Source organism: Eucyclogobius newberryi, unplaced genomic scaffold (genome assembly GCF_026437365.1).
Source record: "Eucyclogobius newberryi isolate DKJ021-1_F unplaced genomic scaffold, fEucNew1.0.hap1 SCAF_18, whole genome shotgun sequence".
Lineage (NCBI taxonomy): Eukaryota > Metazoa > Chordata > Actinopteri > Gobiiformes > Gobiidae > Eucyclogobius > Eucyclogobius newberryi.
Window position 1 is genome coordinate 9067712 of NW_027315812.1, and position 18024 is coordinate 9085735.

The following is an 18024-nucleotide window of genomic DNA, read 5'->3' on the forward strand; positions in this document are numbered from 1 at the left end:
AAAGTGTCTATAAGTTTACCTTTTCATGCCCTTGGCGGTCTTCTTCTTCTTCTTCTTCTTCTTCTTCTTCTTCTTCTTCTTCTCCTTCTCCTTCTCCTTCTTCTTCTTCTTCTTCTTCTTCTTCTTCTTCTTCTTCTTCTTCTTCTTCTTCTTCTTCTTCTTCTTCTTCTTCTTCTTCTTCTTCTTCTTCTTCTTCTTCTTCTTCTTCTTCTTCTTCGCTCCCGCCGCTCCTCCTGACGCCACGCGCGCGCCGTGACGCAGCCTCTGACGCAGCGGTGACGCGACGATGACGCAGTGACAGGTAAACCGACACCGGGCGCCATATTGGGCCCGACCGGAAGCGGAGAGCGGCGGAGAGCGACGGAGGGGCGGTGTCAAGCTGCCACGGCCCGACCCGGAATCCTGCTGCGTTCGCTCGGCTCGACTCCTGTTCGATCGCTCGGTCCCGCGGGTGGTGGACCGGCTGCGGACCAACTTTTTTTTTTCCACCCGAAACACATACACGCGCGCGGGGGATTTACCGGGGAACGTGAACGGGGGAAAAACACACGCGACACACGCACAACCGGCGCTGTCGAGTGATAAACGCGGAGGAGGAAACGGCGGCAGGAAGACGGTGAAAGTCGAGCAGAGGGACCGAAGATGCCGCTCGCGCAGTTGGCGGACCCGTGGCAGAAGATGCCCGTGGGCACCGGCGGAGAGGTGAGTTCCCCCCGGGGCGGCTGTCAGAAGCTCCGGTCCCGGGAGCCGCACGTCACGCGTCCGCGCTCCACTAGTTCAGCGCGTCATGTCATTAATGCAGCAACTTATTTGATTCAGCAGATTTGGTCCCGCGTGCGTTACGGAAGTGGCACCATTAGTGTGATTAGCTTCTGCACAAATGTGACTTGTTTATAGCATAATTAGCACGTAAAAACTTAACTTTTAGCACGTAATTATACAGATTTACGTATTGCATCAGGCTCATTGGGCTCGTGTTTCTTCTGCGTTTGCTTCAGTGTTAAAAGAAGAGTTGTGATTTAGGTTAAACTGCAGAAAAGAAGACAAACAGTGGTGAAAAGAAGTGATTGAGCTTCAAGTTGACTTATTTGGGGCTAAAACGAGTTAATTGATTAATTGCAATTTGAGCTGCAGTGATTTGTCAACTAATCGTGACTTTAAGAATCGTTATTTGAACAAACAGACATTTTAAGGCGGTGGCATTATGAAATGAAGAAAAGTCTTTATTTTTCATGAATATTTGTAAATATTCTCCATCTATGAGCTTTGAGTCAACACAGTTTGACCTTCATGTGGTTGAAAGTGTGTTTAAAAAGTCTCAGTGTGATTCAGAAATCTTTGTTTGACTAATTTGAAGATTAATCTCTGACGACTAAAGTAATTGTTAGTTGCAACCCTACTTGCAACTATGTGATTATTAATATAATCGCCAACTAATTTAGTAATCATGTGGTAAACTGTAGTAAAATGACATAGAAAACGTCAGAAATAACCTCAAGTATCATGATTTTAGCTTCAGTTGTGTCAGAATAGAGTAAATCCACAGAAATGGGATGAATAGTTATTTCTAGACCAATTAATTAGTAAAATAACTTATTTTTAACCCTTAACTGACCTGAGGCGGCTATACAAGTTTAATGTTAACAAAGTAATGTAGATTCAACTTATTTTACCATTTATGCAGGGCTATTGTTTAAGGAGGATAATGAAGTGCAGAGACTTAACGCCAATTTCAAAGTTCTAATCCAGTCCAGGCTTATTATTTGAGTTTTATACAGTCAAATCCTACTGTTTGCTGTTATTATTTGTTTGCACTCACACTTGTCATATTTAATGGCTCTTAACTCATTTATTTCCCCATTAGCAGGCTAGTGCATTAGCACATCAGCCGTGTAGTGTGCAACGTGGTCCGTGCCATTTGGTAATGACCACCAAGGACTTTATTTTTACAGAATCGTGCACTTTGTCGTCTTGAAATACGAGCTGCTGAACTAGTGAGACTCCTATGCGTTTCTGAACATGTTTGCGCAGATCTAACTATTGGGTAAACAGATTATCTACATAGCGAGGCCCAATGAAGAGGGTATTTTGTTCCCCGCAGAGGACATTGTATCCGGAATAATCGCAGCCACCGCTAACGTTTAATCTTTCTGCTCTGCTGCAGTCACAAATCGAGTAAAGTATGTAAACACCGGCGCACAAGTACAAGTTGTTATAGTTCTTGACATCATTTGACATAATTTGCAGGTCTCGCGTCCAAGTTTTAGATCGTAAACGCTCGACACCGGTTCACGTTAGCTCGATCCTTGCGGCAGCGGAGCGAGGACGCCGCTATTGGCAAATCGGTCAAATTTACATGAACCGCAGTCACAAAATGTGCTGAAATTGTTGTGGAAAGGATTACAGTCAAATAAGTGGTCGATTAATTGGGTTTAGGAGTGAATTGGCTGCAGATTTTGGAGTGAATTACGCGTTTAGTATAATCTAAGTATCTCTTAACGTATACATATAATACTATAATACAATATTTCTGTATCTTTAGTGGTTTTTGCATAGTTTTGAATGCTTTTACCGCACCCATTTAAGCAGACGACCAAATATTTCCTTAGTAGTCGGCAACGACAGCCCTACAAACGTGTTCCAAATCGAAGCACTGATTGGTTGTTGCCTCATTAACATACGTGACATGCTGCAGAATGAGAGGGAACGTTCTGCAACTCGTCTTAGCTTGGACTTGAACCCGACCTTGGCAAGTAAAACCATTTAATGTACAAACAACATTGTATTCTTTCTCCTGAAGGTGTGAAAAATGGAAAAGCAATGTGCAGTTGTAAATGGATAATAAAATTCAATCAAAGTCAATTCCAATGATAAGGAAAGGGATTAATTATGGGTGTAGTGCCATAAAAGTCCAGTTTGTTATTTCTTTCTGTAACAATACTTCGATCTACTAGTTTTAGTGTCAGTGAAGTTGAAAATATGGAAAAATTGACAATATCAATGTTGCAGAGGCATATTTTTAGTCATGTTCATGTTCAATTGTTTGAGTTTTCTGTGTTTGAGTCCATGCTTTATTTATGCAATGCTAATTCTATTGTGTTCAGTTAAAACACTATAAGTTACAAAAAAGGATAAAATACCAATCATTGTTTGCTTGGAGATGTACAGAATTAGAAAAAAAATAAAAATACTGCAAACAGAGCTAATCAGTAATAAATTAAACAGAAACAAAGACATAAAGTGATTTTGGTTTTGGTTAATTCAGTGGTGTATTCACGTTTACGGGCACATTTGAGCACTTTTCTGATGCTTTGTGAAAATATCGTCTGAATATTGTACTTGAAATATCGTCTCGTCTATCGTCTTTTCGTTGCGTTCAAAAGGCCTCTGAGCTCTCATCCGTAAGTAGAAGGCTCGTGCACTTGCCCCTGTGTCCTCGGGCAGTGCACTCCCAGCTGCCCCGCCCCCTGTAGCCGCGCGCGCTCTTGAGTGCAGCCAGAGAGCGGGCGGGGCTTTGATCTAAAGTGCTCTGGGTGCGGCGAGGTTGGGAAGAGCTGTATAACTTTACCATAATAAACGCTAATGGGCTCCGACTTTAAATAGGGCCGTGTGTTCTGCGAGAACGGAGCGGCGAGCGTTTTTTCCTGGAGACCACCTCAGCAGATCCCACTGCAAACACACGTCTGGCATGACTGCATTATTAATTACGTCAGATGCCCTTCACGTCACAACCTTTCCCTCTCCTCATTTGAACTTGGGCTAGAATAATGTAATAATACTCTGGTTTCTTGTAGATTAAAGCTGTGTTCACGTCTGCTTGATCCTGGTTTAGTCTTGTTTCAGTTCTGTTCTAGTCTAGTTTAGGTTTAATGCCACGCTGAGGAATATTCCCTGACAGGTCGATTTTAAAAACAATTGTAATCGTGTTTTGCTAGTTGTTAACTGGACCTCGCAGTCTTGTAAACACATACACAAAGCTGTTTTTCGAGACGTACAGCAGCATCATGTGTATTATGTCATCAAAATGGCAAAACAAACATGAATAATACACTTTATCTGTAGATATTATCGCTCTTGCAGCCTGCAGTCACCATATTTCAACCTTAACTTGGTTAAAATGTGAAAAAAAGTCTCAATCGACAAAATATTCGACTTGAGAATTGACTTATTAAAACAATAATGGCTTTATTACTTCATTGATTTAAATGTAATGCCGCTGCTCTATAAAAATCTCTCTTCACTCTCTGTTTGAACCTCCTCGTGGATTAATAAAAAACAACAACTTCAGCAGTCGCATAATTTCCTTCAGACGGAAAATAAACAAGTTACAATGATTCTTTCAGCCGCACAAGAATATTGTTCCATCTGCAGCGTGTGTTATTTGAGAAGCCTTTATGTTTTGGGTAAACTACACCATAATTAGCCTCACCAGAGCATGAACAAAGACTTGATTCATAATGAACAAATAGTTTATTAAGAGTGATTCTGATTTAGTGAGCTCTGTTCGCCAACTGCTGCTGCGCACAGATAATGCTGACTTTTATTAAAACTTATAACATATAAAGAAACAACCAATTAAATGTGAAAGTTAAGACCACCTGCTCGTTTTTGTTTATATGATTTACTTTGTCATTTGAATTTGTTTGTTTTTTTAGATATTTATTACGCCTCAAAATTAGCATTAGCCTTGGCATTAGCCACAAACGCCTCCCGTTATAAACACAGAAGTGTCTGTCAGGGAAGTATTCACCTCATTTATAAAGTCTTTGACACGGTTTACATTCAGTTTACGTCCACTGTGTGCTCTTTAAGGCTTTATCCATTTTAGACAATTGGACAGGAAGTAGAGGCGCTAACACTCAGCTAGCTGGGTGCTAAGCTAACTTCATTACGTCTTTGTTCATAATATAAAGTTGATTTACCATAGCACTTTTTTTTACATTATAAGAAAACTATAAATCAGAACAAAGCCATCGTAGCCTAATCTAACCCATCTAATATTGCACATAATTTGCGCAGCTGAACAAATAACTTCATTTAAATGTTTATGAAGTATATTGAGCATATTGGACGATTAAGATTGTTAATAGTTTCATTTTGCTCCTTTGTGTGTTAAAGCGAGTCCGGCCTGTATTTATTATTATTCTAGTAGGTTGGGCTGGAGGAGGCATTTTAAATCAACACTTGATTAATTATCTCAAGCTCAAGTAAAGGCGGACTAAACCAGGACTTGACCTGGATTAAACTATCTAGTACTAAACTACAACTAAACCAGCACTAGACTAGAACTGGGACTTAACTGGGACTTAACTGGGACTTAACTGGGACTTAACTGGGACTTAACTGGGACTTAAATGGGACTTAACTGGGACTTAACTGGGACTTAACTGGGACTTAACTGGGACTTAACTGGGACTTAACTGGGACTAGAAGCCGGACTATAGAAGCCGGACTATAGAAGCCGGACTATAGAAGCCGGACTATAGAAGCCGGACTATAGAAGCCGGACTATAGAAGCCGGACTATAGAAGCCGGACTATAGAAGCCGGACTATAGAAGCCGGACTATAGAAGCCGGACTATAGAAGCCGGACTATAGAAGCCGGACTATAGAAGCCGGACTATAGAAGCCGGACTATAGAAGCCGGACTATAGAAGCCGGACTATAGAAGCCGGACTCGAAGATTTGTGCTCTTTAGAATGGCTTGTTTTTGTACAGTACACTATTTTTGATGTATTTATTTTTATTACCAGAATGTACTCTGTTTAATGTTTAATGTTTATCATTAGTTTAGTCATTACACTTTTCCCCCTTTTAATCATGTGTTGCTTCTTAGTTTCTTCTAATCAGTGGCACTTCCTGGTTAGTTTCTCACTGCTTTGACTCAGATAAAGCTGCAGCAGGCGGGACCTGACTTGATCACACGAATTAGGACGCTTACATGTGCGTCTACTTCCTGTTTGAGCTGCCAGTCATAGAGTTATAAACACGCTCAGACCTGCTCCTCAGTGTTTATCGCACGGCAGCCATTTTTCCTCCAACCTTTAACCCCCGACTTTACAGATGTTTGTGGCGACGGAGCAAGAATCTGTCAGACGGGATTTAGACGCCAACGGAATGTATACAAAAGGTTTACACAGGATAAAGCGGGGGCCTAGAGCGGGGGCCTAGAGCGGGGGCCTAGAGCGGGGGCCTAGAGCGGGGGCCTAGAGCGGGGGCCTAGAGCGGGGGCCTAGAGCGGGGCTAAATTAAACCCTAGTCCTGGGCCAGGACTAAAGCAGAAGTTAAACCAGGGCCAAAGAACCACTCAACTTGGACTAGGCCCTTTTCTAAAATATTGTGACTAAACCATAGGACTAGTATTAAACTAAAACCAGGACTAAAGCAGAACTATTAGGATTAAACTAAAAGCTGCATTCACACCTGGTTTGATCCTGGTTTGATCCTGGTTTGATCCTGGTTTGATCCTGGTTTGATCCTGGTTTGATCCTGGTTCAGTCCTGGTTCAGTCCTGGTTCAGTCCTGGTTCAGTCCTGGTTCAGTCCTGGTTCAGTCCTGGTTCAGTCCTGGTTCAGTCCTGATTTAGTCCTGGTTCAGTCCTGGTTTGAGCCCAGTTTAATCCTGACTTGTTTTAGTCTTTAATCCTGGCCTGGTGAAGGTTTACCTCCAGGTTTAGTCCCAGTCCTGGTGTTTGCGTGAACGCACCATAAACAGTCTGTGAATGAGGCTTGAACAATCACTGCCTAGTTTTTGTTGCCCTAATCCTTGTCTAGTCTTAGTTTAATCCCCTTTGAATCCAGATTAGATCCTGTTCTATACCTGTTTATAGTCCTGGTCTAATCCCACTTTAGTCCTGTGTTAGTCCTGATCGATTGTTGGTTTGGATCAAGGTTTAATATAGTAGTATAATAGTATTTGGAAAGACAAAAGTTGTACTGATTATGTCCAATAATGTGCAAAACCTGACAAAATAATATAAATACAAACTAAATGGAGCGTGACAAAACCCTGTTCCATTTTCTCAAGTGTAAACAACATTTCCTCTTCCTCTTTCTGCTGTTTTTGAGGAACTGCTTTTGAGGTAAAATGTCTTAGAAACAGTTTTCATAAAGTTTTAATTCTGGCTTGAATTTCAAACAAGTCCAAGTTTGAAGATTTGTATTTTTAAACATGACCTCAAACTCACATGTTTTAGAATAGTTCATGGATGTCCTTCTTGTCCTGAATAATAAAGGATCAACATGGCAGTTTGGGCCAATGCAATCATCAATATTGCAGCGTCTGACAGAAAATATTACATTTTAAGGCCAAAATTTGTCTGGATTTAGTCATAATTTTGTCTGTAGAGTTTTTATTTTGACACGTTTTGACTACTAAATTAAGGCATGTACATGTTTTGGTTTTATATATAACTAAAATGATTGTTTATGTCATAATATTGCGTATCTAATATTGCATATCACAGTCTTGTCCAATATTGTGACTTGGAATGTTTTCATATTTTAAAAGAAGCTGTAATTTGACCCAAAAAATAGTATCAGTGTCGTTAAAACAAGAAAACATCAGGAATAATTGACAGTAACGTTCCCTCTTTTTGCATCATTTTCATACATATTTTATTATAAACGATGTACCCAACAACTACAGTTCGCATGTATTCAAAACTTCATTCACAATAGTATCAGTATCGTCTAGCTGTGAGTTTAAAGTTTTAAAGTGGGATCTGGTAACCGTGCGCCCACATAACACGCTCTCTTCATAACGGCACCTGCGGCAGAGCTTTTTATTGTGTTATTGGTCAAAATAAACGCAGCTTTGTGAACTTTACATGTTTGGAAACGGCAGAGACGGAGAATAACTGCCATCGTCCTTTTTCTTGACCTTGTTTGTGTTTGTTTGTGTCACAGGAGCCGCATCACGAGGCGGCGGAGGACTCTGTGGGAGAGGACGACTCGGTGGTGAGTAAACCCACTCAGCCATGAGAATATACCCTGGTGTGACCATGTATCGATACTCGCGCGATGCGCTTTGCTTTGAAAAGAGATCGGCCCAAACACGTGTTCTGCAGATTTCACAGTGACCGCTCTGCACTTGGTCCCAGAAGTTCACTTGCCATTCCTTTTCCCATAGACTTTCTACACAAAAGTTTAATTTGAAAGATTGCTTGAAGCTAATCAGGTTTATGATGACTAAACACCTCAAGACTTGTACTTTTATTTCATTCAAATCTGTTTCTGAAACACAAATGAATCAATATCGCATCGTTTGTCCCTGATGGGCAGCTGAAGCAGCAGTGGTGGAAGATCTATGTACTAAAGTTCATTACTTAAGTAAAAGTACAGATACTGGAGCAGAAAAATGCTCATTTAAGGATCTACTGAAGGAAAAGTTGAAATACCGTTTTTAAAAATGTACGTTAGGAGTAAAAATTATAATAATTCTCACAGAACCATTAAATTCTGTGATTTTTGACTGGAATTTTTCAGATTCCCCCCCCCATTTTAATAAGTATATATTTTTGTATATTTTTTGTTCTGGGGCTTGAACTCAAAACCTTTTGGCCGTTTTTTACCCTGAACGTGCTTAAATAACTCGTGATGTGAAGGTAGTGTAAGTACGAGTAGACTGTTCAGATATCTGCCTCAAACGTAGTAAAGTAAAAGTCAATGGTGTCCAATGCAAAATGTACTCAAGTAAAGTACAGGGACACTACTTTTACCTTTTGAGCAGTTAAACACAATAATAATAGAACATGTCACATAAAGGTCTCAGTGCAGTTCAGCTGGAGCAGATCCAGTGTCAGGGCAGTTTGAGGAGAGTAGCAGCTCTCAGGACAATAGTCTCCCTCCTCCTTTTTAATAACTAACGTTATTCAAACATTTAGCTGAAGTTATAAATATGTTTTTTTTAACTGAAAACACCCGCCTCGTGGACATGAGTCACCACATACCCCTGTCATTTTAAACACTTTTACCCAAAGGATTATGTGAAAATGCATGAGTCATTTCACTTCTGAACCTGGGCTGTGACGTGGGCGGAACCTTTGACGTCCATTGTGCTTTTTGAATGCGCAGCGTGTGTTTATCAGCGCATTTCGACCTTTGCACGATGAAAATGACCAAACCTCTGTGCAAAAGTGCAGCAAACTGGCCTCTGAAGAACAGCAGTTATAATAAAGTCGATGAAAGTCGTATATTTTTGGATTAATTTAACCCAGAAAGTCCCATTGGGACAGCGGCACAGTTCAGTCTTCATCATCAACACTTTTAGACCTTTCCAGACCTTTTTGTGAATGATTCCAGACAAAACATTGAGTCTCTTGAGCTGGAGTAGAATACGTCCATTTTTCTTTTGTTGGACGGCGACAGAGACATGGAAGCGATGAGGTTGTCCTGAGCTAAAAGGGAAAGCTTCCAGCGTTTGTCTAGATCAGCAGTCTAGAGCGTCGTATGGATCCTTTTATACGCCAGGTAACGGGAAGCTTGGATGTTCAGTGTGCGCAACGTTTGTTTTCGTCTGCACGTCCAAACTGAAGGGCAAATGTTCGTCTTTTGAGTCATCTTCAAATCCACTTTATTTCCACAGCACATTTTATGAACGGAACTGTTTCCACAAAGCGTACAACACTCAACAAAAGGTTTAACAAAGTGCTCTGATTGATTTTACTTGTCTTGAAAACAATAACGGTCAAACAAGAACAAAATCATAAAACCATAAAAGGAAATAAACAAGATAAATTAAAATGAATAAAAACACAGTTGCGGTGTTAAAAGCCAGAGAATATTGGGGAAAAAAAAACCTGAAAATGACCATTATTAAGTTAATTATATATTTTTAAATAATGATGATGAGGATGATGAGGATGACGAGGATGATGAGGATAATAATACATTTTGTGCATACATTTCCCTAAAACATAGAGAACATGATTATATTTAAGGTTATTTAAATTTTTCCGCAGTTTGACAGTTTTGGTGATATTTCTCACTGTACTTACTTTTGAGCAGTGGCTGTGACATGGGTAGAGGTAATTCCACAACTGTTACCTAGCAACCAGACTGTAAAAAAGTGTCCAAAGTCCATATAATATAATAGGCCATAGGCTGTAACTCAGAATGTGGCTAGAAAATGAATTTCGCTCCACCACATCAAGACTACTTTTCAAAAGTGGTTTTCCAATCTCAAAGGTGTACTTGAGCTGGGGGAAAAAGTTCTCCGCATGATTTCTGCCAGTATTTGAGAAAATAGGTGTCGAAGTTGCCAGTTTACCCAAATATGTGACAAATTGGGCTGTACACCCATCTTCATACCTTCTTATTTTTTTCATTCTTTGATTGATTACTTCAGAAATTCAGATTCTCAGATACATAACTACTTTCTTGAGGGATGTAAAGTGGTGAGACTCTGGGTGCTTTAGTTTATGTGCAAACGTAAGTTAAAAAAACAGTTTTAACAATTTTGCATGTTATCGTTACGCACTTGAAAACTCTTACTCCACATTTAGTATTCAACTGAATGCTTCAACAATTACAAATTCTCTAGTCTTGATTCATACTACACTATAAAAACATAATCTAAAAGTAGTATTTTAACCCTTTCAACACCAGTTGCCCATTTGAAGAAAGAAAACATAGGCTATTGGTAAAAGTTTTATTCTATAGAACGGATATAATTTTATGTAATGTATTTACAATATGAACAATATGAATAATTACAATCATAAAAGCAGTATTTACATCGTGATAAACAGGCTAATTAACATGTGTATCTTTCGATCTGGTATAAGGCAAACTTTCTGCAGAATAGGATATACATACAAACAGAGGAATGATATAAGTATGATTGATGTCAAAATGTGTAAGTACAATTGGTTTGATTTTTATCTTTTGAGGACAAATATATATCTTGGCAAATTGACAGTAAACAAAGATCAACCTCCTCGGATACATTTACCATGTTAGACAATGTCAATTTATCACTAGCACCTACACACCAAGCTAGTAAGTTATAAAGTTCAACTGGCACAATCTTTCTGACAGAGGAAACATTTAGATCCTCTGATGTAGGAGGCAGATTTACATCCATACTAGGGGCACTCTTGACCGCTTGTTTCATCCATACTAGGGGCACTTTTGACCGCTTGTTTCAGTGATACTAGGGGCACTCTTGACCGCTTGTTTCATCCATACTAGGGGCACTTTTGACAGCTTGTTTCAGTGATACTAGGGGCACTCTTGACCGCTTGTTTCATCCATACTAGGGGCAATTTGGACCCCTTGTTTCAGTGATACTAGGGGCACTCTTGACCGCTTGTTTCATCCATACTAGGGGCACTTTTGACCGCTTGTTTCAGTGATACTAGGGGCACTCTTGACCGCTTGTTTCATCCATACTAGGGGCACTTTTGACCGCTTGTTTCAGTGATACTAGGGGCACTCTTGACCGCTTGTTTCATCCATACTAGGGGCAATTTGGACCCCTTGTTTCAGTGATACTAGGGGCACTCTTGACCGCTTGTTTCATCCATACTAGGGGCACTTTTGACCGCTTGTTTCAGTGATACTAGGGGCACTCTTGACCGCTTGTTTCATCCATACTAGGGGCACTCTTGACCGCTTGTTTCAGTAATACACCTGCACTGTAAACTGTCCTTGAGAGCTCTCGCAGTGCTGCATCTTTACCACTTTCTGGCACCATTTCTCCATCACTACATGACATCTCAGTTTCAGTTGAAAAATCCTGGTGGAGAAGTCCGGTCGTCTCCGTGGAAACCATTTCACTCAGGTTTCTTCTTGGTGGTTTGTGAAAATTCAGCTGTGGGAAGTCTCGCTGTAATCTCTTCTTCAGAAGATCGGATCTGTAAAAATTAGACAAGGAATAGAAATTCATAAGTATTGATAGATTACTATTTTATTTGTGTTTTAGTTTTAGAATTATTATTTTATTTGTGTTTTAGTATCCTATGTTTGTTGTTTATTTTGTGTTGTGTTTTAACAGGGTAACCACTTTTCTCACTGGGTTTTCCCTGTATAAATAAACAAAATGAATGGAAATATGTAGACTCCTGTAGCTAACTGGATTGGTCTGATCTTGAATGAAATTTCATGAATAAACATAGCTGTGATGTTTATCCGATCTTCTATTGTTTTCTTTCATAAACGATAAGAATAATTTAATTACCGGTAACTTCCATGACCAGGGTGTTTTTTGATGAATTTCTGGAACAGGGACAAGAGCTTCTTCATTCTGAGGATTTCCTGATTTTCAATCAGTCGTGCCCGGATGACAGTGTCACAGAATGCTGTATGTCTGCCGTACTCCCAGACTTTAGGTCACCTGTATAAAGCAAGGAAATGCAGTGATTGGTCAGTGATTGAAATATACTAGCTCACTACAAACAGAAATTTGCTTTGATTCAAACGTCTTTAAAATTATCGTGTAGTCATTACAATAATTTTCAATTAAATTATGAATTTATCTAAATATATGGAAATATATATATTTTATTTGATTACCAAAATGTTACCTTTCATCACTTGTCTTCTTTGTCAGAAAGCTTGTGTATTCTTTGTAACACCTCTTGTGATAGAGGTGCCTTCAATGGCAACACAATCTTTACCTCTGGTACACATCAGGATGGATTCCTCTGCTCTTGATTCAGCTGCTTTGACCAAACTTCCTAGTAAAGGAGAAGTAAAAGAATTTCAATCAAGGGTGAGCACAATCAGTAAACAATCGCAAAAGTTGTATTGCCTTTTTATTCAACTCACATCATCATACAGTCTTACGTACATTACATCTACATGTCATAAACTAGGTACATATTCCTATAGTGGTCTGTTCTTTTCTTCTGTATCTACCTCTGGATCTTCCTGCGTTGCATCAATGAAATGTCCCCATGTGGGACAATAAAGGATTATCTTATCTTATCTTTTCTATGTATATTTTGGCCAACTTATTTCACTGTGATTAGTCCTATTTACCACGAGCAAGAGAAAACACACATGCAAGAATCAATATATAATCTACTCACCAGCAGTTAAAGTTTCAGCTTGGACCAATTTATCTTTCTTTGTCTTGTGAGCCTCTTTGATACAGCGATCAACCTTCTGCAAATGATGCAAACTGCAGGAAGTACATCGCTTGACTTTTTAGATGATTTTGTCTTTACATCTGTGGTAGATCTCAGTCGTTTGGGAGAAGGTGGCAGAGTTGATGTGGTAGATTCACCTTCTCACCCTCGCCATGCTGCCCACATACCGACTGTTTTGCTTTTCAGCACTAGTAATTCGTTTCTTGTCAATGAAACGTCTATAGCATGTTAGAAAGATTTCGGTCCGAAGAAGCCACAGAAGACGTAGGATAGTTTTGTTTGGCGAAGTCATCATTGTGTACACAAACAGCTGCCGCTAACGCGCGGTCTATTCCGTCGATTTCTATCCACTTCTGAGCACAAGTCACCAGTCAGTGGCTGTGTTTGTTCTTTTTCTACCGCTGAAATGTGTGTGATGCACGTGTAATCCATATTTTCATAGTGTTTTCTATCGGCTCGAGTGACAACAAGCCGGTCCACGGGAGCAGCCATCTTTTATGTTGTTGTTGTAACTCTCACCTGATTGGCTGATTCAGAGGCGGAATGATTCAGGCGTAGGGATATTGCGCTATCAGGCTGAGAATATAGTTCCGCCTTTAAGTTATCGCCGTAAAAAAACTGGCGCGATCCGAGTGGAGAACTTTTGGTCATGAGCTAATGGTACAATGATAATTTTATATTTGAAGTATTTTTTTAGTCTTGTGACAGGTGTAGCGAACTTGAACGATACAGGCTACAGCCTATGGCCTATAAACAACAGTTATGATTTGACAAGTAATGACACCAACAACGCCTTTTATTTTGTTGTGAAAATATGAAATTTAACTGTCAGAAAAGTGTGTAATTTGCGTTTAAATTGTCCCTGATTTTTTTGGGTGGCACGTCGCCTATTGATGACATCACAGAGGGATTCCATCTTTTCCTGTAAATTTCAACTTTTATCTTTTTTTCTTCTTCCCCAAATTGCCGCCAGATTGATACAAAACTATGATCAATGTTTACTACAGGGACAATCTCGCCAAACAAGGTCATAATCAGAAAGAACGTTAGTACCTATTACATGCACTTTAAGCGTGTCCTATTGTATTGAACGTGCGGTATTGTCTGTCGTATTGTCGCTTCACGTTTGCTTGTGATGTCGCGTTAGAAGTTGTCTGTTTAATTGTGTGTGTTTTTATCCTGCATCCGCCGCACGTTTTTAGTCGTTTTGCCCACGTTTTCCTCGAGTGTGAATGGAGTCGTGGAGCAGATTGTAAAACGTGTGCTCCGGCAGAGAGAAAGCCGCCCACTCGGCGCGGGATAATCACCGGTTCAAAGTGAATAAAGTCGTGAGTCAGATCCTCCCTCACGCTCGCTCGCTCGCCGTCAGCAATTAGACCGAGCCCGGCGTTCGTAGGAAAACTAGCGATGTATGTACGAGGCACTCACGTCCGCTATTACACTCCACTGTGCATTCCGAGCGCCAGTTGCTGACTCCTCGATTGCGAATGAACCTTTTATCGATCGCAACATTCACAGGAAAGAGATGTGTTTGTGATGTTTGTGCGCTTTGCAGAGCAGCGCGGCACGATTTAAAAACCTTAGCACCTTTTGAAATACACGGTTACTACGTTTGGCCGTTGGTTTTGTTCAGAAAAGTCCCACAAATCGTAGGTTTTGCCACAACTTTAATATATGTTGAGGTTTATGTGTGCGACGAGTGTGACATGACCGTTAAATTAGCCTCAAAAGTGCAAAAAATATCACTTTTTCTTCTCAATTTTCATATTTAAACAGCTCTTTTTCTGTGTTTTGAACGACGTACTCGATATTCAAATTCGGCGTATCGTCTACAACAGTCGCAGTATTATGTATTTGTTGATCGTCTTCCCACCTTCACTCGTTGGAATTTGCGCTTCTGTCTGGTCGATATTTGTTATTGAAAACTTTTGACGTTAATGTAGATAAGTGACCGCATAATAATAAGAATTGCGATAAGCAGTTTGCGCTAAACACGGAGTGGCATTTGTGTAAAAATGATACTGTCTATACGTCACAATATCCAAAGCGCGCTGTCCGGGAAATATCTAGAAATGAAAGAGCGTATTTTTACAGAGACTCGGCCTTCGTTCATATTTAATGTCCCTTTTTAAAATAGCACATATGCACATTTATCTTACTTTCTCCATGGTTTTGGTTTGTAGCATTCAAATGGCATTAGAACCAACCTTTTTAAAGCCTTGTAGTTCATATAACATTGTCTTGGTCGTTACATAATATAAACCTCTTCATATACTGCTGTAGTTTGCTGGCTTTGATTCATTTATCATCCAAAAGCTGTCAGGAAATTGCCGTGACGATGGTGATTGATAAGGATAATGAGCTACGTTTAACATTGCCGTCATAAGTGGCTCTTTTATCCGCTCGCTTTTTAACTTTCTTATCTCTTTGTCGGCACAGTTCCAGAGGCGAAGTGTAGGTGACATGCTTTGTGATATGAAACAAAACACGCCTGGCTCTCGCTCGCTGCACTCTCGCCCAAAATCCTGGAAAAAAACGACAATCGATGTTTTTTATGCAGCAGCAGAAAGACTCGGAGCTGCTGTTCTCTTCCTGTTACTGACGGGACGGGAGAGTTGACCCTTTCTGTACCGGAGTGTGAGATCTGTGACCGATATCGGGGCTTTTGGCTGATGCCGATACCTGAGTCCATATATTTCAGTGCGTTCCTAGGGATTTTAGTGCGGTTATTGTGAGAAGAAACATCAACAATTAACCATTATTTCAGAAGGTAAATCCTTCATTTTCTTTCATTCTAATACTGTTTCAATAGTATATTATCTGCTTTACGAAATCAAACTTTCTGAATGCAAAAGTAAAGTTATTGTGATAAAAACGGCTACATTAAAAGCACAATCTTCATCTTCATCAATCTACAATCTTCTATAATATAATGAGTTAAAACATGATTGAATGAAGTCATATTTAGCTTGATTTGAGTGCACTTTGACCTTCTTAAAGTGGGATTTGTCAATAGATAAAATAAGAAAAAGACAAGGATTTTCAACATACTATTTCTATACTCATCTTAAAGGTAAAGTGTTCTTTTTTGCCTGTTTAACTTTCCTTTATCATTCATAAAGTCTGAGTTTACAAAGCAGATCACACACAAAACAAATGTGTGGAAAAGTGTGACGTTTACTCGCGCCGTAATCCAGCAACAATTAAAAGATAACAATTGCCCTTTGTATCTGTAACTGTGTGAAGCGGCGTGCTGTATATATATATTTGTGCTTTCTGGTCCGTTTGCCCCGCCCCTCCGCCAGAGCGTTAGCGCCGGTGCTTCCTGGAGCGAGCTGCAGTGGAGACGGCAGCTGGAGTATTGATTTTTAAATGCAGGAGAAAGCGGAGGATCGAGTGTCAGAGGAGCCCATTACATCAGAGCAACGACGAGTCCAGACCTGCAGCGACGAGCCCGAGAATCAGGGCTCGACGCTCGCTCCACTGTGTGAAGGTGTGGAGCCAAACGGGATCAACTTTGTCCCGGTTTAGTCCCGGTTTAGTCCCACTTTAGTCCCAGTTTAGACCCACTTTAGTCTCGGTTTAGTCCCGGTTTAGACCCACTTTAGTCTCGGTTTAGTCCCGGTTTAGACCCACTTTAGTCTCGGTTTAGACCCACTTTAGTCTCGGTTTAGACCCACTTTAGTCTCTGTTTAGTCCTGGTTTAGACCCACTTTAGTCCCGGTTTAGTCCCCGTTTAGACCCACTTTAGTCTCGGTTTAGTCCTGGTTTAGACCCACTTTAGTCTCGGTTTAGACCCACTTTAGTCCCGGTTTAGTCCCCGTTTAGACCCACTTTAGTCTCGGTTTAGTCCTGGTTTAGACCCACTTTAGTCTCGGTTTAGACCCACTTTAGTCCCGGTTCAGTCCCGCTTTAGTCCCGCTTTAGTCTCGCTTTAGTCCCGCTTTAGTCCCGCTTTAGTCCCAGTATCTGCCACATTTTTTGGTCAATTCTTGAGATTGCGGTTGCATTTTTCCTGATTTGAAATGTGAAAAACTGATTTGGTTCATGTCAAACTCGTCACAGCAGCTCCTCGTGTCTCACTCCTCGTGTCCCACTCCTCGTGTCTCACTCCTCGTGTCCACGTGTCTCGCTCCACGTGTCTCGCTCCACGTGTCTCGCTCCACGTGTCTCGCTCCACGTGTCTCGCTCCACGTGTCTCGCTCCACGTGTCTCACTCACTTCTCCAGCGTCCTAAATATTCACTGCGATGACTTTGGAAGCACTTTTCACTTTTCACGGGCCCCTGAGCCCAGTTCGACTGTCCCGGGTAAAGCTAACAGACATTAGCATGCTAACGGCGCACCTCCTGCTTCTCGGAGAATAAAGTGCTCTATAAATAGTTGCAGAGAAAAAGCTGTGGCCTCGTTTTCACCCGAAATAGATGCTTTTACTCGTGTGTGCTGTGGCTTAACCTAGTTTACTTTATTTCATGCAACAACAACAAAAAACTAGTTCCTGTTTTGTCTCATTTCAAAACCGTGAAAATCAGGTGCTGCCCCGTTTTTAAACATGTTCTTGTGAAAAATCTTGAAATGACTTGAACATTTTGTTTTCCCGTCAGGATTTACTGTCTTTACCGTTTACTGGCAGCAGAGGGAATTACTATGGGGAAATAAACAAAAGCTAGCTTACCCGACATGATATTACAAGCATGCTGATTGATGATGTTTTATGGACTTTAAAACATGACTTCTAGAGCTCTACGTATGACGTCACAATCATCAACAATTGAAACGGAGACTTTTCTGAGGCTCAAAGGGCGACAACTTACCCAACAGAACTCCAGGTTTGTTTTTGAGAAGGAAACAAGGTTATAATATGTTTAAAAGCTCAAAACTCCTTTAAAATCAAGTCAAACACACCCTGAAGCATGAACATTTGCGATGAGA

General features: G+C 40.5%; 1 protein-coding gene across 2 annotated transcripts in view; it reads left to right on the forward strand.

Moving 5' to 3' along the window:
- Positions 1-599: 599 nt before the first annotated feature.
- LOC140364374 (ribosomal protein S6 kinase alpha-3) overlaps positions 600-18024 on the forward strand; it is a 77446-nt gene continuing 60021 nt past the window's right edge. For both annotated transcript variants that reach the window (XM_072450476.1, XM_072450477.1), the window contains exons 1-2: positions 600-702; positions 7908-7958. In XM_072450476.1, coding sequence (XP_072306577.1) covers positions 643-702; positions 7908-7958 — 111 coding nt within the window. In that variant the 5' untranslated portion in view covers positions 600-642. The remainder of the gene's footprint in view (positions 703-7907; positions 7959-18024) is intronic.